Genomic DNA, 23,263 nt, shown 5'->3' with positions numbered 1-23,263 from the left:
GGTCTCAATAATAATCTTTATCTGACACTTCATGTCAACTGCAGAAAATGAGTTGGTTAGAGCATTTCTTATCAGTAATACAAGACTTTTCTCTTTCTATCACAGGCTTTGATTTACTACAGCTTTATTCTTTCTTTCTAATGTTTATGATATAATAACGATTCGAGTAGAATAAAAAAATGTTCTGTTATTGATGCCCTTTTGCCTGCCTATGATTCCAAATAGAGGCTAGAACAACAGGATAAGAAAGCACTAGAAAAGTCCAGAACGAAATTTGCGATGAAGCATTTATCTATATGTTTCAACAATGTGCAGTTATCTGCTGACACAAAAATCGAATAGCAGCATTAGACAGGATCTTTCTAAAGCCTTTTGGTTTTAGAAACTGAAAATTTTCTGCATTGAAAGGTAAGATTAACAGTTTACATGAAAGGGCCGAGCTAGGCCTATTATGTGTTTTTGTTATGTTTGTCACTGTTAGTTTTTTCAATATGCAGTAGTTTTTTATTTATGTATATTGTAGTTACAATTAAAAAACTTAGACGCCCCTGCGAGTGAACCGAACAGAAAATTTTTGCAGCTTCACCCTTAAATTAGCTTAAAAGTGCATTTCATGATGTTTCTTGTGCACAGGTCATTTTCATGTAATCGTGTTAAATGTTTTACTAGTCTACTTTTAGGCACATTTTGGTTACCTTTGGTTAATTCCATTCTAAAAATGCAATTTATTACTTTTTGAGGCCCTTCACCTCGAAGCCCAGATGCGATTTGCCCCCTCTGCCTCCTCTTGGCTGTCTTGGGTGTTTGTTGAAATTCTGTTATGATCTGATGCCTACTTGTTTGATAGAAGAAAGAAACAAATAATAATTTTTACATTCAGGGTAGTGTCTTGTTGTCTTTATAATGACAGCAAGTGTGAATAATGTTTCAGCCAATCAGTGTCAACCTTCCGACCAACTGTCATCAACTTTCTTCAAAATTTTCATGCAATGTTTTTGCACCAAAACACAGTGAAACAGGTTGAAAGTTCAAGCCTGCTGTGTAAAAGCATGTTGAAAAGTTAATCCTGCCTCTCTGATAATCCGACCTCTTTTTTCGTGCAATATATTTGGAGGTTTAATCAATAAGCCCGCAATAGAAATACAAAAAAGAATATGGTATGTGCCCTGGCAGGAATATACATAGCACATTAAGTTATTAATCTTTTTCTGATCCGTCACTGATTTTTAAGCCATCTTGTTATAATAGCTAAAATATACTTTGATATTTCAGGAACCTTGTAATCAGCTTCAATCTGGGATTAATTGAACACATGCTAGTTGAATTGCTTTTTTCTCTAGATAAAATCATTCTTTAGTGCTAATAAAATTTCATAATTTATTTCAGTTAATCTGACTTTCAAGTCAAAGTTAATAATTTGTACCATGGATATCTCAATGAAACTGAATGTCTCAGAAGGCTGCCTGAGTGAACAGGTTAGCAATGATGTTTTTGCTTCATGATGTTTGTGTAAATATCTTTATGCATAATATTTGGGTTGTTAAAAAACGTGGCCTTAGGCCATTGGCCTACCTTTTGGGGGTGTCAATGGTGTCAATTTGGCATAACAATGGCGTAGCACAGAGCAATTTGGTATAGTAATGGCTTACCACAGATCAATTTGCCATGCCAATAGTGTAGGCTTACTGTACCTCTGCACTACCACAAAAGGCTTAAAAAAGAAAATTTGCATTAGAATTGTCTTCAACACAAAAGCGTAAAGATTATTTTAAGATTGAATTTGATTTGAGTGATATTAGTTTAATAGTAGGCAAATTGCTTAAACTCTTCATTTTTTTATAAGCACTTTTTTGACATTTCCTCATGATAAATCAATTTTTCAGCAGTCTGATGTATCATCTACTGCAGTCATTAAGTTTAAAGAGCCAGCCCTCCCAGTGCCATTCAGAAAGCTTGATGAAGTAAGTACATATTTGTTTATTGTGATCACTGTGACTCAAGCTGCTAACTGACAATAAGAATTATCAATATCATTTATACATCTCAATTCTCAAGCATAACACATTTTGTGTTTATTACAGGACAGTTTTAAGTTGCCTAAACAGGTTGATGGAAAAGTGATTTTCAAGGATCATACAATTTTGTACTAACTACTTTCAATCTATATTGTTCCATGACTCAATTTTCATAAAAGTTCTACACCTTGAAAAGTTTCATCCTTCTTGTAGATATTCTAGAACTTGAAAGCTTTTACAGCAATAACCGTTATTCAAAATGGGCAAACAACAATTTAACAACAATTTATTAACAATCAATGTTTAGCACAGGTACCAGCATGGGATAGCTATTTTTGCAAGATTTAAATTATTTATTGATTGTCTGCATGGTAGATCAATTGAAGGATTGACTGATTGGCAGAAATGAAAGCTTTCCAGGCCTTTTTGTAAAAAAAGTAGCCCATGCAAGTGGCCAAGTTTGCCGTTTTTGTTTGCCTTAGTGCTGACATGACACAAGTGATCATTTCTATCACACAGAAAACATATTGAATAAGTTTACGTTATTCATAAAGTGACAGTACTGATTCAATGTCTGTCAAAACAGCTCAGATGTTTCATGATTAACTACAGGTAGAATTGTTTGCCATTATCATGTGTCAATCTTTTTAATAAGGAAATGTTTACCTTATGTCCATAACCTTTGCGGCTAGGATTAAATCCATTACAATTCAATTTGTGTTTTTATCTTTGTAATATATAGTACTTCCATTGAATATTATGGAATTCTTCTTGATTAATAGTTTCTGAAATTGCCGTTACAGGATACAAATTTGAATTTTCCACCAAAAAATTGGCTGAGAAGTAACCTTTCTCAGAAATTCTTTGAGGGAGGCATGGATAAAAGGAGGCCAATCAATTTGTCAAGGTTTGATTTTCTCTTAGTTTCAGGAATTTGTTTGATGTGACCAGTGATGGAAATTTAAGTTTTTGAGTGATGGGGACAGCAGAGTGAATTATTTCTGACAAGAGACATTGGAGTTTGCTGTTTGAGAGTTATTTCCCCTTTGATTTCTTTGGCCAAAAAATAAAGATATTCCGAGTAAATTTTCCAAGGCACATCCAAGAAAGTTGCCACCTTTCACCCCTTCCTTTATCTCCACCACTTTTTCGTATCCATTATATACTGCAATTCCAACAAATACTATTTCATTCTAAAACTTTCATAGTCCTGCATGTGAGAAAAAACTAAAATGTTTTAACAAGAATCGTTTTGTATCTCTTGTCATAAAGAAAAGCCTTGCCTGTTTTTGTTTGATTTTAATGTTATCCAATGTTTTTATATGTTCATTGCAAAGATTTTACTTGAGATTTAATTGTGTTTCTAGTTTCAAAATGGCAAATAAATATCTAGAGCATGTTGGAAATGTTGATGTCATTTCAGATGCAGAGGTATGGTTTTATATTCTCTGCATGAAGGCTTTTTGTGTAGCATATTATGAAAGTATTCTTGTTAAGGGTATTTTTATGCAAAACTACTACCATAAGTATTTACTGAGTAAAACTAGTGAATTTCCATTATAACAAATTGTAAGCTTTTTAAAATGATGAATCTTTGGTAAAGGTAATAAATTTTTAACCACAGAAATGTTATTCAAAGTTTTAAAGTAGGCATATGATGCATGTAGTTCACGATGAACAATTAGTTGCCCAATGATTGTATGAATCGTAAAACTTTGAGTGGCAACTTACAACCAACCTGTTATATGCACAAATGGCATGTACAGCACATATTTTATAGAGCACTTTATGACAGGCCGGTAAACAGAAATTTTGATTTGAATTTATGTTTAAACATTAAAACATTTTACATTACACATTTAGATTATGCATTTTACATTTATACTTTTAGAATATCAAGCGACTCCTGAAAAGTCCATACAGGTAAGAATTTGATTATTTATCAAAGACTGGCGTTTCTTTTGCATCGAGATAAGATTTATTCTTCAAATTGAGTTTTACATTAAAAGTTATCATGCTATTATTAGTTAATTAGTTTTGTTATTGTAATGAATAAATTGTCAATAAAAATTGCTTGCGTTCTTTTGAACTTGCCGATTCTTTTCGACTTGAGCAGACTTATTTGCTAAAGGGAGTTTTGATCAACTTATCAAGGTTTTAGACTAAAATTGAGGTTGCCCATAAATTATCTGTTCTGAATCATCTTTAAACGTTTATGAATGGCAGTAAAGGTGCGTTCCTAAATCCCCTTTAGGGCCCTGTGATGTCTGCCATGCTGTCTGCTATTTAAAGCAATCTCAAACCAGAAACCTGTATCTAGTTCAGGCTCTAGAAAAGATCTTTTAAAGTTTCTATTTTTTTTAATCGAACTAAAATAAGAACTTTTCGGATAAAGCTTTCCTAAAAGTTTATTCAAAAACACCACGTCAATCAACTCCAGACAGGTTTGTGCTTCTTAAAACTTTCAATTTAAAGGCAAATTTCTACCGGATGATTCTTTAAAAATACTTTTGATTTTTTTCGTAGTGATGGAGGCTTGAGTATGGCCGTTCATAGGATTCAAAATACATTGCTTATTAGTGAACTGGATATTCCAAAAATCATATCTGCTGCTTCGTCGGTACTTCAAAGATTTTAAATCTATAATTATTGTAGAGTAGTAGACACATTTATGTGGAGACTTGTTTTATGTGTAGAGACCTGGACATGTAAGGAAAAGTGATTTGAAGGGCATCGGCTATTACTAAAACAATGAACGGGGAATATGGGAGTGGGGGAATATCGAGCCCAAAAAGCCAATTTACCAGTTTAATACCTTTTTCGAAGAATTTTTGCGTAAATACTTCAGTTCTAAGACTAAAACGCACATTAGCGCAATACAGTTGGTTAGATTTTGAGAAATACCAACTCCGGCTAAAAAATGAAAATTGACATCCACGACTACCCCCATCCCAACTCATTAATTTGGCAGCGAGGCACTTTTTAAACCATATATCACGTCTTAACGAAACAGCTCAAGCAAACTACTATTTGGTATCTACTGAGACGGCTTTGAGGGACTGCATGGCATTTTCATGACCCTGAATACCGCATTTGTTTCTCATGTTCAAAGAGAATGGAAGTTATGTCGCAAAAATGAAATTTAAACGTTTATTATAAGAACACTTAATCAATTTTTCAGCCTGGCGTTTTTCATTTTTACGAATAGTTTCGCCCCTACGTGTTTTATGTCTTGACCAAGATGCTGGCGGCAATCTCCCATCGTATCGAAATAATTTATTTTTATTGACCGATCAACTTAATTTAGAAAATTCAAGAGACCTTCAATAGCAAAATGAAGGACCTTGTGCAGTGATGAGGAGGACGATAAAAATGTTTTTGTTACCCTCGAAGGTGAAAGGGCGAAGGCTCAGCTTCTCTTTTCATTGAATCAGACGGGTGAATCATTCGATGGAAATCATATTTTTCTATCTGGAAAACCAAAGAAATTCTTTTGTTTTGATAAAAGTCTTGGCTAGAGTAGATTGTACCTTGAACAAATTAACGCATAAGAAAAGGGGCAATCTGTTCAACAGACTCGTGCTTTTTTCCTTTTTCATTCCAAACAAAAATAAACTCCCTTTATATAAAAGCCAGTAAATTGAGGCCCAGGTTGGATGTGTATTGGCAGAATATTGGCAGAACAATATTGGGAGAGAAAATCGACAATATTTTCATGCCCTCTCAATTCCTTCAGCAGCTTCGCTTCATTTATCATATCTTTTTCAAGCCATCAAATTGCAAAAGTTTAATTGTTACAGATCAATAAAGTGTGCCAAAACTTCCTCTACCAGCCTCTTCATCAAACAATCTTATTCCAGTCAGTTTCTAGTACAAAGTGCGGTTTGTCTCTTGCTTTTTAACGGGGACAGAGACCTTTCATCACCAGGGTCCAAGTTTCTTATCAATAGGTACTGTCTAGTCAAATCAACTCCAGCTATATGACAGTACAGTCCATAGACGTGTATTCAATGTTACTTGTAGTAGTGTATGATATATAAGCTACAATATAATTTTTCATACCAATAGAATACAAACACTACAACCATATCCTAGAGCATAAAGAGAAAATACTACTATTTATACTTGAAAATAAGAAACATTTGTATTTCCGGTCTCTCATTGTTTCCTATGAAGTGAGTCTCTTTTGAAGGACAAGAGGCCTGTTTCTTATACAATGGGGTTTTCTGTAACCTTGATTTTGGTTAATGGCAGTTTTATTTATCTCGATAAAGAGCAACCGTTTTAACAACTAAAAAAGGGGTATGGTCCAAAAACAACATCACTTGCTAAATGCTTTTCAGTGGTTGGGTTATAATTCTTATTATCCTTGGGTTGCAATTGATGTTCTGATTGTTCTTCTATTTCATACTGAGTGTTCTTCTTTTCTCACTAGAAGCCTGATCTTTGCCGGAGACTGGACTGGTTGAAAAGATTTTATTGCAATGTTGTCGGCGTCCCTCAGGTAGTGATTTTTCTTCCACTTACCTTTGCATGACATATGATTTGAAAACATTGCATACTGAAATATTCAGCTTCCCACTACTTCTGACTTCGTTCAAAGAGATCTTTGGTCCGCTCGTTTATTTTTCTGTAAAAACAAGCATATTCTTAGAGCGTTGAAGGACAAGACTTTGGCTCTTGATAAAAATATGTGCTACTGTTACTATTTTGTTCAAGCGTCACGCTCTCCTCTAGTTCACATATTAGAATGCCACTATTGCAAATATACTGTTAGCATATTGAATTTCATCATTTCGTCATTTTCAGGATAGTGAATTTCCGAAGAAAAAAAGGAACAGAGAATATGCTCGAGCGCAAAATATGCTATCAAAATTCCTTCACTATAGGTAAGAGTCTTTTTTAATTACTGTCAGTCGGAGGTTCACCGTGAAAATACTGATAAAAAATTATTATGTTAGCAAGGGCAGATGCTGACATACAGTATGATTTGTTTTTTAGATTCGTTGTTCTGGGGGTCACCACGGGAAAAGGGTTCAAAGACCAATACCCTTACAGGTTCCCTTATTCGAGTATGTTTTGCTGCAAAAGTAATCAACTTGTCCTCTTAAGGTAACTATTTTTTGCTAAAGTAACAACTTTGTTTTGTTTTTAGTATTGAAAATACCGCCTCCAGCAGTGAAGATATGCAAGCAGATCAGTTGAGTTTTCTTCAACAAATCAGCGATGAGCTTGATACTGATGCATTTGAAGTCATGTGTAAAGAAGAAACGTTTTTATCTCCTTTCTTTGATGGAAGAAGAAGTGAGCTCGAATCAGTGGTATCTAAACCTTCTCTAATTTGTAAATTCTTCAATCATACCACGCTGGTTTTAGTTCCTAACTGGTTGAGTCACTGTACATCTGAATGCTCAAAAGGCGCAACTTTACATGGCACTTTTTCTTGCTGCTTGTTTACAGTGCAGAAAATATTTGCTATCTGAACCGCGGTCCCAGAAAGAAAAAAATCCCCCCCCCCTCTTGTAGTTTATTTTCAGCAACCAAGTCAGTTTTTCGATTTTGGTTTTATGGCTAAAAGCAGCTACATGCAAGGCAAAGTAGCTATGTACTAGGTGCAAAGCTTCATCATCATGGAATGCTATTGAGGAAGGTTCTCTTCATCCTTCCTCGACTATCTTTTGTCAGTCATGTAGCACAATGGGTTGACTAACTCTATACATAGTGTGAAAAGTTGATCAATTCAAAATCTTGTGACCACAGATGCTTCAGCTCGAAATAAAATCAGCAGAATCAAAGACTTGCTTTCATCTGTCGCTCATGGAAACCTTGTGTTTCACAAAATCTTCAATTTTGCACATTGATATAACAATTGCTGGTGGACATTGAGTTTCCAAGTGGCTGTCTGTATTATTTCTTATTTTTCAATTAATCTTTATGCTGATATTTGCACGTGGACACCATCTACAAATTTGTGTGGAAAATCTTTCGGATCTTCGAAATCAGCGGATGTATCTTATAGTTTTGGTTGATTTTGAATCTGTAGCAGTAAAAGTAGAATCTGAAATAGGATTCTCTCATAGACCGAACTCTAGAACTGCTCGCCACCGTTTTGCCAATGTAATTTGTTTATCCTCTCTTTTGAACAGTCACCCTTCCAGCGAGATGTTGTTTGGTCTCTGGATGACATAACAATGCTTGTTGGCTCTGATATGCCGATTTTTGGAGGGGGATTGTTTCCAGCTGTTAGCCTAAAATTGAGGTAAAAATGGAAGATGGCTAGTTATGTGAACTATATTGGGGAGACAATAAATGCTGAAACTGTTTACGCTTTTATGTAGAATGTGTCAACCTGATTGACTGTGGCATATCTGCCAACCAATCAAATCGCTATGTATCATTGTATTGTGACAGCAGCTCTAGCAAATAAATTATTCTCACCCTGTTAAACTTCCACCGATGATTGAAATTCAGCATACTTTTATTGCAGTGCTTAGAATTCAGCCTACCTAAAGTTATCTTGACATCAAAATGTAATTCTTATAGTTTTATTTTGGCTATCTGAAAAATTTGCTTTGGAGGTACCTTAGTACTTTAGCCGTGCAAATGCAGGACCCTGTTCATTTAGTTGATATAAATCTAAAAATTAAAAAAATGATCTATATAAGAGGAGAGTACTTGAAACGGAAAGTGTCAATAAAGGTGCACCTTCAAATTTGTAAACGGTTTGTTTTTGCTTTACCTTACACAAGTGCTAAATGCTAGGGGCTAACAACGAGATGTTATCATGAATCGTTAATGCTTTTTGTACTTGCTTTCTAGAGACGCAACAAAACCTATCAATATTCTCACTGGTCTTGACTACTGGCTTGATAACTTAATATGCAATGTTCCTGAACTCGCTATGTGCTATCATACGGAAGGAATAGTGCAGGTTTTTGTCATATTTACTGATTTAAGTGCAGAAATTATCTCGAGAAATCAATTCACAAGATTCTATAAATTTATATCAATTTTGCTTAATCACTCCTTGTCAAAGTCTATCGATTTGCAAAGCTTAAAAGCATTATGTCATGATAAAAGAAAAGTATATACCAAAATTTTCTGCGTCGTTATTTTCATGCTTCAATATTATTGGTGGACCTGTGACTGATTACAGACCTACCAAGTCGTGCATTTTGCGTGTGACACGCGCATTTTGATCTTTTTTCACGCTCACACGCATCAAAGCAAATTAATATTTTCTCGAGAGTGATGTTTCGGGTAGCAGTTGAACAGTAGCGCCGAAAGGGGGGTTCAGCTAGGGCAACGACCAAACATTTTCCCTTCATTTTCAAAGAACTCACTCATTTTCAAAACTAAAACTTGACACAAAGCTACCGCGTACTGATTCTAGAAGCAGATTCTGTCAAGCACCATGTTTTCTGAAAAATGGCTGCCAAGATCACATAGAATTGTTCTGAGCATATCAAAAGCAGATCCCCGCCTCCTGCAGAGAATGCAATCACTATAAATCAACACTTAAAGTTTTTTGGCATTTGACATTAGATCTAATTCAAATGTTTGACTTCTTTTGACATAGCAATTTACTTATGCATGATAAATATCCGTGATTGTTGTTGGAAATATTTCGGTGCTGTTATTGTTGTCCATTTGTTGTTGGAATTAGTTTTGTTCTTAAAGTTGTTGTTGTTGTTCCACTTTGCTGTTGTTATTGTTGTTTCTGTGTTGTTGTTGATGTTTGTTGTTGTGTTTAAGTGATGTTGTTGTTGTTGTTGTTGTTGTTGCAGTTTTGCTATTATTGATAGAATGATGAAACAAATCCATGTATAATCGTGGGTGTCCTTCAATGATATAAATTGTGATAATCTGCCTCGGTTCGGTTTTTCGAAGATCATTTCACTTGCATATTATCCAATCCTTCCTTTAAAACAATATCTCCGAATTTTTGCAGAAATATGAAATGGTTTTAACAGAAGACCTGCCAAAACTGGAAGACTGCAAATTTTCACCCAAGGTAATCACTTGATGCAAATTTTAAGCTTCTTCATATATCAAGCTTTGGACAATTTTTTGGCGGTACTAAATTGCTTTATCGTCCAACATAGACCAATAAAACGTCAGAATAAGATTCCGAAAGAACAAGATTGAAACGTTATATCCAGTTGTGTGTCGAAATAGACCAATCAGAAAAAGGCAAGCACATGACCGGTACAGTTGTCCAATCAGTACTGTGTGCCTATAGAAAATTACCAATGGAGTCCAAGAAAGAAAACGAACTCCTTCTGTCTACACAAAAGCGGCTTTTTCGTTTGTCTGTAGATCAATTCGAAAACTTTTAGATGAAAACTGCTATATTTTTCATATCAAGCTTTGTAAATCTTTATTTGTTTATCATATAAGCGTTCTTTTTTTATTTACAATCACTCAAATTCCTCTACCAATGCTTATCGTATAAACTTTATGATTTAGTGTGAGCCTATGATTTTTGCTTTTGTTAACAAGAAATTCAATATTGTAAATTGATCATTTCCCGATAGAATGGATCAAAATGCTAAAAATGTATAAGAGTCACTTTGTTCTTAGTCCTTTGTACTCTTTCATAGGTAGTCAAAAGTATCGCCCAAGATATTCTGTCTTTTCTGAAATCGAAGTGTACAAAAGAAGGGCATACTTATTGGCTTTTCAAAGGTAACAAGATTGATTTATTTTCATTCAGAGGCTGTGAAAACGATTTGGACGCAAAGAGATTTAATTATCGGCTCTGCATGAGTTTTCGTGTAGCATTAAATTATGTCAGTACATTGATAACATATAGCATTAAATTATTTGGAAACCGAAACCCATATCCCCTTTCTTTTGTCTAATTTCAGGTTACCCTATCCCTTGCTTTATATCTCTTAAGATTTTATCAAACTGGAGAATTGCTGCATATATTGCGCATGCCTATTGGTGGGGGACCGGTTATAGAAGATTTTTGAAATCCCATTCTCGCAAAAGTCGGTCTACTCCTCTTTCTCTTTGTTGGTTTTAAAGTCTCAGATCGCTTTGCAATTTTGTGGTCTTGACATTTCCAAATTAAAATAACTTAATTTATAACTTTGAAAAACTTGTCGCTTTGCCCTATGACCTTCCACTCACTTAGTCATTCCATTTTTCAAGGCAGCGAAAGTGACATCGTCAAATTATATGATCTGACGTCAATTTGCAATGAGGTTGGTACTTACGAAAATGCAAATGCTCATTTTCTTTGGAAAATTGTCATTATAAATTTGTCAATCTCAAATTTTTTAAAATTGTTTTTTGGAAATTTGAAGTTTTCATTAGAATGAGACATTTTTTAGCTTTCGATAACAAGACTATGTGAAAAATCCCTTTGTCGTGATTTGTGATTTGCAAAATGCCAATATGAAGTTTTAATTTATACATATCTAGGAAGCCGATGATAGTTCGCTGAACCCATTCACGTTGCCAGTCGCAAGTCTTTTGTTTCGGTGAGTAGCTCCGCGTGGTTATTTTGGCAATTTGACTCTGTCTTCAGCCAAGAGTTTCAATATGATAATTTTTTTCTGGCGCATTTTTTTGAAATCAGAAAATCTAGTGCAATGAATAAAGAGCTTTTATAGGCATTATATTTTTAGCAGTATCCATTCGTAGCAAAGAGTTTACAGACGAATAAAGTGAGTCTTTTTGTTACCTGGTTTCTCATGTGTTTTAGGATTGCAAATAACATGATCGCCAGTGGAATCAACCGCAAGAAGTGAGTTCACAACTTATTTGTCTTACTAAGCTGTAGGTTATTTTAGTAGCAACAATACGCTCATATTGAATGATATGGCAGGGCTTGACACGACATGTCATGACACGATACGTCTCGACACGACATAACAAGATGTGAAACGACATGACATTAAACGACATGACATAGTGCGACACTACACGACCAAACCTTAACTGACATCACATTACATGCCATTGCATTGCATTAAAGATTCGAATGACATAATTTTTATAGATTCTAGGTGTTGAATTTTTTCATTACCCTCGCAAAAGAACATTTAGTCGTGCTTTTTCTAAGTAATGCTTTTGCTGAAGCTATGGCTTCCAAAGAGGCGAATATTGTCTTCATTTTAGTCATCTCAGTCGTGTTTGTTGGTTAAAACAGGCCAACTTTTATTTTCATCAGCAAGTCAAAAGCAGGGTTCTGAGATAATCTTTAAATAATCTTTTTGCGGTACAAAATTTAGAAATGCCTTTGAGATAAACAAACATTTGGAATCATACTTTAGCTTTTCGTCTGACACTCTATAACCCTAACCCTAGGAGTATATCAGACAAAAGGGTGTCAGACGAAATGCTCAAGTACGAATCTAATTGTTTGCTTTATTCAAAGCAATTTTCAAATAGTGAATTAGCTATTTCAAGGTTATTGGAGTGCATATGAGGGTGTCAGGACAGGTTATCTTGTTGCCAGGACAAGAAATGTATATGCTGAAAAATCCAGGAGGCAGGAGTTTTTAATGAAAGATATTATTCCAGAATTAATGCCTTTTTTTGCATACCTCAGGGATGCCGTTGCTGCCTCATGCTTGCTACAAAATTGCATTTTGCTACTGGAGAATTCAAATCAATCCGAAGTAAGTTGCTCCTGATTGAAACCTCTATGACACTGGGCGTAAAATATTTCGATGAAAAGTTAGAATAGTCAAGCCAAATTTTCAAAAACAGAGAAATCGAGATAATTTAAAATTTATATTACAGGCTTAGGCTAATGTCAGGGCTTTATATTATACTAATGATCTGTATATCTCTTTACTCTTTTAATCCATGAAATTAAAATACATTGGCTCTTTCACTTTGTTCGAAACGACTTCAACTTGATCACTGCTCATAATTATCATTCATAATGATAATAATTGATTTTGGAAAACAATAAAAACCACATAAACTGCAGAATATTTGGGTTTTTTAATTCAGGTTTTAGCTATAAAAACATATCGTCCTAAATATCAGCGCTAATAATTTTCCAACCTTGATATAGACTTGTCGTAACAGCAACTTTGTTTTTGTATAACATTCGCTAAAAACACTTGAAGATGTAAATCTCGATGTTTCTGTTTTCATTTCCAGCTTACATTGGCTGCGCACTACTTACTTGCTCAATTATACATGCAAGATTTCTTTTCTGCTGATGACGATTCTAATGATGGAAAACCAAGCTTCGAGGAAGAGGGTTTTGATGACAACTTTGCAAACGAGGCCGAAGGTTTCACGCGGGCTTCTGACGATGAAAAGGTGAGATTTCAACCTTTTGTTAATATGTCATCAAGTTTAAAGTCTTTTTAAAGGCTACTTTATCACTAGCAGAGTATGTCTGAACTTAATTTAAAGATTATTTAATTGCTCCTATTGTATATGTTCGGAGAATACTTTTCAACATGACAAACCTCAAAAACAGAGAATTTTTGTGTGAACTGTGTATGCCAGCAACAAAGACTGCAATTCAAAAGTGATATATACTTGGGTCTTTATTGAAGTATGAAGTTTTTAATTACATATTCAAAATGGAGATTCGATGTTCTACATGAGGTTCTTACGGTGTATACGGCATCTATAATCTAATTTTGATTCACATAAGATTTATTGTATGTGCTGTATGTGCGAAAAGGTCCGTCTAAAGCTACTTTATTCCAAGATTTGGTTCATTTTCAAAGTATAAAGTAACTTTATAGTTATCCCAACACATTGTCTAAAGTATTTTTTAGTTAAGCCTTGATTTGCCATAACTACAAATAACAGTTTAACATAAAGCTTTAATAGAATACAAAATGGTAAAGGACGATCAATACCAGGACAGATTTTAGTCACAAATTGTTACTGTATGCTTTTAAAAGCGATGACCATGAATATTTTTGCAATGTGTATGCAAGTGCGTTTTGTGTTATTGTTGCTTAGTCATTATGTCGCATTGCTAGAGCTACAGGCAACTTACATGGTCATTCGTTTACTCATTTTCTCAGTTTTGTGAATTTTCTGTTATCCGTAAATGTAATTATCTCCAACTCACTCTTGACACTTTTCCAGCTGCATATCGTTTTTGACTGCTGGACAAACAATTCTTTATTTTTTTTACTTTCCCGAAGGTTAATGAAGGCTTTCGTGTGCTTGTAGATGCTATGAAACAAAATTACCAGGTAGCCTTTGACAGTACTTTATGTTAACCTTTATTACCCATTCGTAAGGTACAAATTAAATCTGCAATACAGGTTTTACACCAAAGCCCCCATGTTCAATGTTCATATCTCTGCTATTAAAATGAATACGTGCAAATTCAAAGTCAGTCTTGATTGCTGCAAACAATATATTTTTATCTACTTGCTAGCTGTGATATGAAAATTTTAGTCCTTTCCAATCAAGAGCGGGTCCAATCTGAAGCCTATCTTCAAAGATATTTGTTATTTGCGCCCTTATCTCCAGAACAACTTTCCATCAAATGCCATACCCCTTCCAGATGCCAGTATGCTCCTTTACACGAAGTTTTTATGTACTGTGTACTTGAAAAATTCGGGATGGTTATGAAAAATTTGGCCAGATATTTTCTGGAATCGTTAGTTGCTGCAATAAATAACTTGTACAGATTTTTGAGACTGATAAAAAACTACACCTTGTTTTGTAGGCTAACGCGTGGTTAAATGCCACTAAGGAGGAGAAATGCAGAATGACAATCAAGTTCATTGTCAAGGTAACAATCAAGCTAATTAGTTCAGAACTTTTATTTTTGCAGATAATCTAATTTTGAAGTCGTAAGATTTTAGCAATTTTGTAATAATCTGAAATAGCTACCTATTTTGAAACCCGGCAAGCTTAGGGTGCAATGCTGCTCTGGGATGAGTTGCTTTAGTTTCAAAGTTTATATCGTTGTTGGAAGAATTCCCTATCACGTCATGGATACAACCATTGCCCGGCGTAGACCCAAACCAGGCAAAAACGGTCACAAAATGGGAAAAGACAGGGTATTTGTTAAGATAAAAAAGTATAGCGCGATTCAATCTTCTGTTGGCAATTTCAACAAAATCTAGAGTGCGCCAAAACGTATAGTGACGACGATTTCAAAATCACTGGACAGGCAAGGTCGTATTTCAATTTAAGTGCCTTGGAATTTGCCTTCATCAAAGCAGAGGATCCCGATTTGTGTAGACAGAAAGAGTTTATCTTTTTGAGTCTTCAGCTAGTAAGGAGGTAGCGGCTGGTGACACTATTTTCCATGTTACTTTACTTTCGACCTGCATATCTCCGCTTACCTATGGCCATTATACGACACTTTTCTGACATTGTCAGATGAAGAGTTCTCTAGTATGCAATCGGTCTTCCCACGTTTTCTTCAAATTTTGCAGGCCAAACGCCTTACTTACTTCATTGTGTAAGACAGATGCTTATTTTTAAGCCCTTGTGGCGGTACAGTACCTAACTCAGAGAGGCCACACTCATTTTATTTTCCGTTCTTTGGATAAAATGGGTATGTTTTTATTCTCTTTAACCCACTCAAGCTAAGGTAAAATAAAACAATAACATTTGAATAGGGTTATATTAAGTTATTCAAAATGACATCCTTTGTTTCACAGGCACTTCAGTCTTATAACGTTGTCTCAAGCAGAGCTGGAAAACGTCTGACGTATGGGGACTTCGAAGGCGCCACTTCCTCTTCGTCTGCAAGCAACGAGCAAAGTGGGTCAATTATTTCGCTCAGAGACACGCAAACTGGTCATACAGTGGAAGATCGCATATACAGTAACTATGGTTTGCACGATATGCAAAACCCGGAAAATGGCCGGATAATACGGAATCTCAATATCGCCGCAGTTAATGCATATTCTTCACTTGCTGAGCTTAGTATATCCAAAGAGAAATATGGAAGGGCACTGCGATTTCTCAAGATCGCTCTTCAGGCCATTGGTAGGTTTAACTCCTGTTTGTGTTTGTGCTGTTTCGCCGTACTTTATCTTTTCTATTTCTTAATGCCAGTGTTAGCAAGTCGTAGGCCCATTCCGTTGGAGTGACAACCCTAGATCTTTTCTGCTATGATATTCCGCATGATATACCAGATATGTTGTTGGTAAGTCTAATACGGTAGTAGCCGTTGCCTGTCATGCTTGAGTAACAATGTACTGACACGAAAGGCCAACAAAGGCTAACACGAAGAAGATTATGATAGATTATAATTCAACTAAAGTTTAAAACATCTTACATGGTAATATTACAATACATCTTATCATTATACAATACATCTTACATAGTAATATTACAACGTTCCCTGACGATCGCATTAAGCGTGAAACTCGGAGGGTAACCGTCCTATTCTATACACCAAAGCGTGTACAGCTCTGCCTATACGGCTTTGAGATCTTAATGACAGACCAATAAACAGTCGAGTTGCGTAACTTTTTGGGGATGGAGTCCCAGCTCCAATGGCAGAAACCAGCTACCAAAAAACTGAGCAGAGTGCTTGCTTTACGTAAAGGTCTTTATTTCGCTACTTTCTATTTTCATTGCTGTGCCATTTACGAAACGTTGAAAATATTTGATCGCTTTGATATGCTTGTTTGTTACAGGAAAGATCCCATCTCCGCAACCAGACACAGTATTACGCAAACATGCCAAAGTCAACATGTTGCTAGGTGACGTATGTCTTGTTCTTGCACGAACGAAAACAGTATCTAGAGAAGACTACTTCTCATTGAGCGAGGATGATACTGAGTTTATCAGGCTTTGTGATTCGTATGCTGCTGCTTGCATGCCTGAGAATGAGCTTGCGAGAGGTAGCAACATCGACGAAATATTCATGTTGTCATCGGAAGAGCTACTCATCAAAGCTGTTTCTTGGTACGAAGAGAGTGTTGCAGTTAGTCCTTCGGACGAGACGGATCTTGAAAACGTGGAGCAGGTTGGTTTTTTGGAAATTTCATCAAAATAAGCGCTCTATCTAAGATCAGCCTGCATTTAACCAACTAAACGAATCTTAATAATGCCCTCGCCTTATATTGATAGCTATATGCTGCAAGATTTCAGATTTGATATTTGAAGCTTTTTTGATAAAGGGCACTGTTAAGCCTTCAAGACACAGTTGTATACCTGAATAAAGCTTTTAGCACCATTAACAAGCATATTCAGTGTTGTTATTGGACTCCCATGTTCTGAATATCTATAATTTTTTCGATTGTCAGCAAAGTTTTGTGAATAATTAGAAAGTATTTAGTACAAGATGTCACAATTCCATTTTAATATTGAGCATTTTAAGTATTTCAGTTAATTTATTTCACGCTTTCACTACAATGAAATTCATTTCGATTATTTGAAGTAAGAATCGTTAGTAAACGTTCTAATTCCCACAATAAGTGATTAATACTTTATAAAATTCCAAAATGACATCTATATTTATCAAATCACGACCAAAAGCTAAAGAGGATGGGGTATTTTCCATTGAATGCATTGATAATAATGTTATAAAGATAATAGAACATTGCTGGAGAAAAAGTAAGGGGTTAGGTGTAACCAGCTCCTTGTCTCTTTCTAAGGCTTTGCAAAAGTCATAGTGAAATGAAACCTTGCGTCTGATCGCGTTATAGTGATCTGAACTTTGAGTTCCCGTAATTGGTAAAATCGCTGCCGTGGTGGTCCAAGAGGTGATCCTTAATCCAGGGGCGCTGGATTTCTAAAACCGAAGAAACATTACGAGCCCGAATCCGGGCCCTCAGCAAAATGAGTTTTTAACATATACCTAAAATTCTTCACCGACTATTTGGGGAATAATGAGAATTTTCCTATCTGGTTAATAACTTCGATATGTTTGCCTGAAACTCTGTGTTATTATTTACATTTCAAGGTTTCTGCAGTGACTGGCAGGCTTGGCAATGTGCGCAATGAACTCGGAGTCTTCTACATGAACGTTGCTTCTTCTTTATTAAAAAGCCACGGAGATCCAACAGCCGAAGAGCAGAGCATTTGGAAAAAGAGTTACCAGTATTTTGAAACCGGAATTGAAGCATTTTTGGTTGTATCTGACAAGTAAGTCTACGATTATTTATATAAGTACTTCTTTTGAAAGAAAGCCTCTGCTTATAGCACGGTCGTCTTATAGCAAATGGTACGTTAAATTATACGTGTAGGTCAACTGAGTTATATCTTAGTCACCCATTTGAAGATCCAGGAGGCTCTTCATATATTTTAGAATAGGGATGCTCAGGTTACCTTTTTGGATCTTGTATTTGATCAAAAGTCATTTTTTAGGTCAATCAATTTTACAATTCCTTTTTTCTGTACATGAAAATCTGAATTATTTTTTTGGACTCGAATGTGAAAAAAGTTTAAAAATAGAGACAATTTGAAAATTTTTTTGATGGAGACTCCTTTTTTGAATTGATGGTTTGTACCCCCAGCCTGTGCATTTAAAAGTTGGTAAAAGGGTGCAGAGAAGGAATGTTGAAGGGAAATATCGAACTGGGCTATACATACAAACTGGGAAACCGGGCAAGCTAAAGTGGCATCTCTAAGTAGGGTAAAGTTTGGGCTATGTGCCTCTTGCGCCCCTGCTTTTGACGTCTCTGCATAAAATCTTGGTGCTTGGTAGACTAACATCTTGAAAATTTTCCTTAAAGATCATATAATTGTATTGAAGACGCATTCTTTTACAAAATTGCGTGGCATTAGTTTCTTATAAAATCTTATTCTCTATATTTGTAAATTTCATGTTGTTTCCCATGTTATAGTTCTTCTAAAAATTACTTCTAAAAAATTTTTTTTACTCCAAAAAAAGGTCAAATGTAGCGCTGTTACATTCGAATAGAGCAAGGTTGATGCGTCTCTGTGCCACTGCCTATGGCAACAGTACAAGGCAAAATGAAGAGGAGGAGCGAGGTGAATTCACGCACCAAGAAAGGCTGTACTTCAATAAGGTAATTAATGCATTTTTGCAACCTGGTCGAATGCTTGATTCTGAAAGTGGAAGATAAGCCACTGTTCCAGATTAAGCATCCTGATTTTGCGGACTTTAAACTGCTTGAGCAAAGAAAATTCTAGAAACACTTGAAAAAAAACCCATTTTTTTTCATTGAAAGTAACAGAAATAATAACCCTTAAGCGTTGAAAATGTAAGATGTTTGTTGAGGAGTTTGTCACCAAAATTTCCCAGAAGGGTCTCACTAAGCAATATAAATTCTCTGGAATTTTCCCTTATTGATATTTCTTGACAGGCCAAGGGGTATGTGTAGAATATTCTAAAGTATGTTTAATGTAGCGCAGCGAAGAATTTCTGTAGTTAAGCATAAGCACGAATTTATTGATTCAATTTGAGCTCAGGCTTATAACTTCTGTCTACCAGTGGCTAGCTGTTGTTCCCTCTTCTAAGCACTTAAAATAGATTCTAATCATTTCACTGTTTACATTTTAATGATACTCTTTACATTGTCTCCAGGCCTTCGAGTTCTACCAAAAAGCGCTCTCATGCTTGGGAAGTAAAGATAAAAGCCAAGATATCTGGAATCAAATATCATTTGATTTGTCTGGAGCATATTTCGCAATGGCCTGTTTACTACAAGACTACGCTCCATTGAATACGGTGTCATTTGAGGAGGTAAGCGTCTTCGATACTCAATCCCTTGCATCTCAGTTTTTAGATCGCTTCTTTAATTCGTCAGAAAAAGTAGAAGCGCAGATGGGAACTTGGCTGCTCGTACTGAGTCTCTTGCAAAGATCTAAAGTCAGTGGATACAGAAAACATTCAGGTTGGTCGAAAACAAAGGCTAGCTATTTTTGGTTTGCTATGGTTGCTAATATGAAGCAGAAGTCATGAATCGAATTGTATTTACATTCAATGGACAATTTGTGAAGATAGAGACACTCAAAGGAGAATGTTTTATATTAAGCTGTTTCATTGACTTTCGGCAGAGCAGTTTTCATCCACATCCAGGCTCAAAGGACACAGCGAAAAACTACAATCAGCCTTGAACGAATCATTCAGCATCGAAAATATTACTTAGCTTCAAGAAACAGATCAAGTTCTAAGATTTTTTTCAAATTATCTTGCAGACTAAAGTTCCCGAATTTGCTTCAAAATATTCTTCAGCTTAAGTAACCAGACGCATAGTTTTTATTCAAAAAGAGGACCAAGGACCTGTTATTGGTGGATTGTTGGTTTTCAATATTTTCCTTCAATTCTTTGACTTCGAATCTTTTTGCACACTGACAGTCTATAACCAACTTTTGATTCCCAAACAAATATGCATTTTTCTGCCAGTTTAATAATAACCAGCACGCCAGACAACTTTTTTTCTAACGAATTGACTATCAATATCTTCTTTACACTTTGACAGGTTTCTAAAGAAGTCCAGAATCTTATGATGAAGTCGTTGCACTATTGTCAAGACGAGGAATGCGATGCAAAATCTCCAAGAACTAAAAGCATTAGATTGAGAATAGGCACCATTCACCACCGCATTGCATCATTGTACCACCATGCTCTTCGTAACAAGGTATGTCTTGGAGCTAAAGATCTCGTTGCAATTTTTGATCGTAGACACAGCTTTTGAAATGAATGCTCTTTAAGACTTACTGGGCAAATCAATTGCGAAATGCATCCCCTCTATACATCAAAAGGTTTGGACCTGTGTATCTTTCTAACAAAGGTATCAGCATTCAACTGGCAGCGAGGGGCAGTTTGGTAAACGAAAAAATTTGTCTTGGATTGTCTCAAAGAATTTGTCTGAATTTATTTATTTAAAGATATGCTTCTTTCTAGCTGCATTAATACCGAAAATCTTTGTCAGTTAATAAAGTGACCTCCTTGTCCTAACTGTTTTACTCATTCATTTCAAAGCTTGCTATGTCCAGGAAATAGTAGATGTTTTGTATTGATTTCAGTTACTTTCAAAAAAAACAAAATAATGAATTAAGGATTTTGTTTTTCCTTATTTGTAACTTTGTTTTCGTCACCCTCTCTTTACAACGTGAAAATGGAATTTCTGTATCGCTCCGTATTTTCCTTTCTGTTGTTACGCATAAATATAATTTAAGTATGGTAAATGAAAGAATTATCTTATTAGTACGACTATATTTTAGAAAGTAATAAGAGATTCAAGCCTATTATATTTGAAATTTCACTACATGAAACGTTTTTTCTCTTCTAGGACCAAACCGCTTCGGCCAAAAAGTTAAAATCACTAGCTGATTTACATTATGAAAAGGCCTACTGTCACCTTACAGATGAACAAGGCCTCTTGGAGTACCTTTCAACTTTAACAGAGCACATTGCATTGCATTCGCAGTTAGAAAGCAAGGCTTCTAGTAGTTTCACGAATGTTAAAAGACTCAAAGCAGCATTGACTATAGTTCTCAAGAAATCAAATATTGATGTCCTCAGAAAAGGTGCCTGTATCTTGGAGAGTGAAGAAATGGGAGAGAATTGCGAGTGTGCATATGTTGGCCATGCGGAGGAGAAGCTAATAGAAGGAAAGAAAGGGATTTCATCAACCTCAGAAAAAATCAATAGCAACTTTTCTTTAGAAACCCTATATAGAACTTTATTGCTTTTGAACACACAGTTACGAGACATTCTAAAAGACCTTGTTTTGCTTTTCTCAGCTAAAGGATCAAAGTTAAAAAGTTTTGAGAACCTTGACTTAGCCGAGGTAAAGAAAATATATGAAATTTATCTTCGAAGATCACCCAGCGTTGATGAAAAAGACAATGATACCGGAAAAAAGTCTGTACATATGCTAAAATGTATTGCAGATATTGTAGAGAAAATAAGGTCAGAAAGTAATTTATAGAAAAGTAAGATTATACAGTTAGAATATTTATTAGTATCGTCATTCAAATTCACGCACCATGTAACAAGTGTTATTCATTTAATCATTACTGCGGATAAAATGTTTATTTTGGAATCGAACAGGTGGAGGTTAGAAAGAAAGTATCTTTTTCAGTCTTATCTTGATAGTATCTCATCAAACGTGTAGATTGATATACGATTCTTGAGTGCTAGGAGCGTTCAAGGATTGACAGAATCTTTGAAAAGACCTGCCGTACACTACTATAGCCTTGGCTTTGAACTTCTTCAAAATCTTAGGCCAAGTTGATATGAATGCCAATGAAGTTCAAAACTGGCCGTGTCGAGAAAGGGCATCATTTTGCCCAAAACTTCATTCCCTGCTGTCTGTGATGTGAGAATGATGCCTGCGGACATTGCCCTAATCATAGTTTTATTCTGTCTCAAATATATGAAAAGTTTGCCTTGATTGCATTTTTCTTGAAAGTACAGATAGATTGTACTTTGCAGGAAGGAAATTTTTTTATAATGACCAAATATTTTTTAAACAAGTTGTGCACGAAAAGTTTCATACGACAACGAGTTTTCTGTCGGCAGTGTGAATTGTCAGTGAATAAAATACTGAGTTCTGTTATGGAAGCGCGTTTTGTTCCCTTTGATATCCATCACTTTGCAATAATTTAGCAAAAGCAATAGGAAATGTTGCTTCTTCGCCTTTGAGTCATACGATTTCCATTCTCTGCAATTAAGAACTTTGATCTTAGACTGAGAATAAAGTTTTTACTTATGCATAAGTTACAGCAAGTTTTACACCGTCCCTGGAATACTGTATAAATGAAAGTCAAAGACTTCAATTAACAGCTATATCTGTAGCTATTTTCAAACATTGTATCTTACTTCTCACTCAGAGTATGCATGTATTGTTTTTCCTTTTCGATTATTTTCCTGTTCTTTTAGTTTTTGACTGTCCAGGGCTTTTTTGCGAAATACTTTGTTCTCCATAATTTCAGCCATTTCCTAATCACATTTTGATGGACTTAACAGTTCAATACGAGCATTGAAGTCTACATTCTCAAATAGTTAATTTCTATTGTTTATTTGATTCAAATTTATTTAAGGAAGAGAATATGAAAGTTTTAAAATTCTTTTTACTGACAAATTTGCCCCCTCCCCTTATCACAAAAATGTGTAGCTTGAAGGCTTATTGTAAGCAACTAGTGGTGTCAGTGACCAACAGGTTTGGGGCAATATCAGTTCAGCATGACCTGTGCTCTAGATCTTTCTTATTTCAAGTTAGGGGTCTGGAACACGGCCTAATACTCGTTAAAACACCAGGCTCTGGCCTAAAAATTAACACAATTAAGTTATTGTTCTTTATCAATCAATTATTGGAGTGATGGGGATGTCAGTAGTATATCTATAGATCTGGTAAAAT

The 23,263-nt window shown here is 35.3% G+C and overlaps 1 protein-coding gene across 2 annotated transcripts; it reads left to right on the top strand.

Moving 5' to 3' along the window:
* The first annotated feature begins 220 nt into the window (after positions 1–220).
* Positions 221–22,686, top strand: LOC135696265 (erythroid differentiation-related factor 1). Of its 2 annotated transcripts, none has more exons than XM_065215603.2 (28): positions 221–408; positions 1,387–1,475; positions 1,887–1,961; positions 2,819–2,922; positions 3,383–3,446; positions 3,907–3,938; positions 4,542–4,635; positions 6,451–6,519; positions 6,825–6,904; positions 7,171–7,336; positions 8,162–8,274; positions 8,835–8,946; positions 9,967–10,029; positions 10,619–10,703; positions 11,175–11,227; positions 11,448–11,506; positions 11,731–11,772; positions 12,580–12,649; positions 13,143–13,307; positions 14,156–14,206; positions 14,689–14,754; positions 15,635–15,965; positions 16,622–16,953; positions 17,893–18,074; positions 18,823–18,961; positions 19,480–19,638; positions 20,378–20,536; positions 21,191–22,686. In XM_065215603.2, exons 2-28 carry the CDS (start codon positions 1,425–1,427, stop codon positions 21,830–21,832), a joined length of 3,558 nt encoding a protein of 1,185 aa, XP_065071675.2. In that variant the 5' UTR covers positions 221–408; positions 1,387–1,424; the 3' UTR covers positions 21,833–22,686. The 2 variants fall into 2 exon arrangements, with proteins under 2 accessions (XP_065071675.2, XP_065071673.2); XM_065215601.2 differs by having other exon boundaries at positions 1,884–1,961.
* The last annotated feature ends 577 nt before the right edge of the window (positions 22,687–23,263 follow it).

The sequence above is a fragment of the Rhopilema esculentum genome, chromosome 14 (assembly GCF_057945365.1).
Source record: "Rhopilema esculentum isolate cy_ngs chromosome 14, ASM5794536v1, whole genome shotgun sequence".
Taxonomy (NCBI): domain Eukaryota; kingdom Metazoa; phylum Cnidaria; class Scyphozoa; order Rhizostomeae; family Rhizostomatidae; genus Rhopilema; species Rhopilema esculentum.
This window is presented reverse-complemented; position numbering and strand designations above follow the sequence as displayed.

Excerpts from the sequence above, each read along its gene's own strand:
- LOC135696265 (XM_065215601.2), top strand. The coding sequence starts at position 1,425 with ATGGATATCTCAATGAAACTGAATGTCTCAGAAGGCTGCCTGAGTGAA. Across the intron at positions 7,337-8,161 it reads GAAGTGAGCTCGAATCAGTG|TCACCCTTCCAGCGAGATGT; the intron begins GTATCTAAACCT and ends TCTTTTGAACAG. Across the intron at positions 19,639-20,377 it reads ATACGGTGTCATTTGAGGAG|GTTTCTAAAGAAGTCCAGAA; the intron begins GTAAGCGTCTTC and ends ACACTTTGACAG.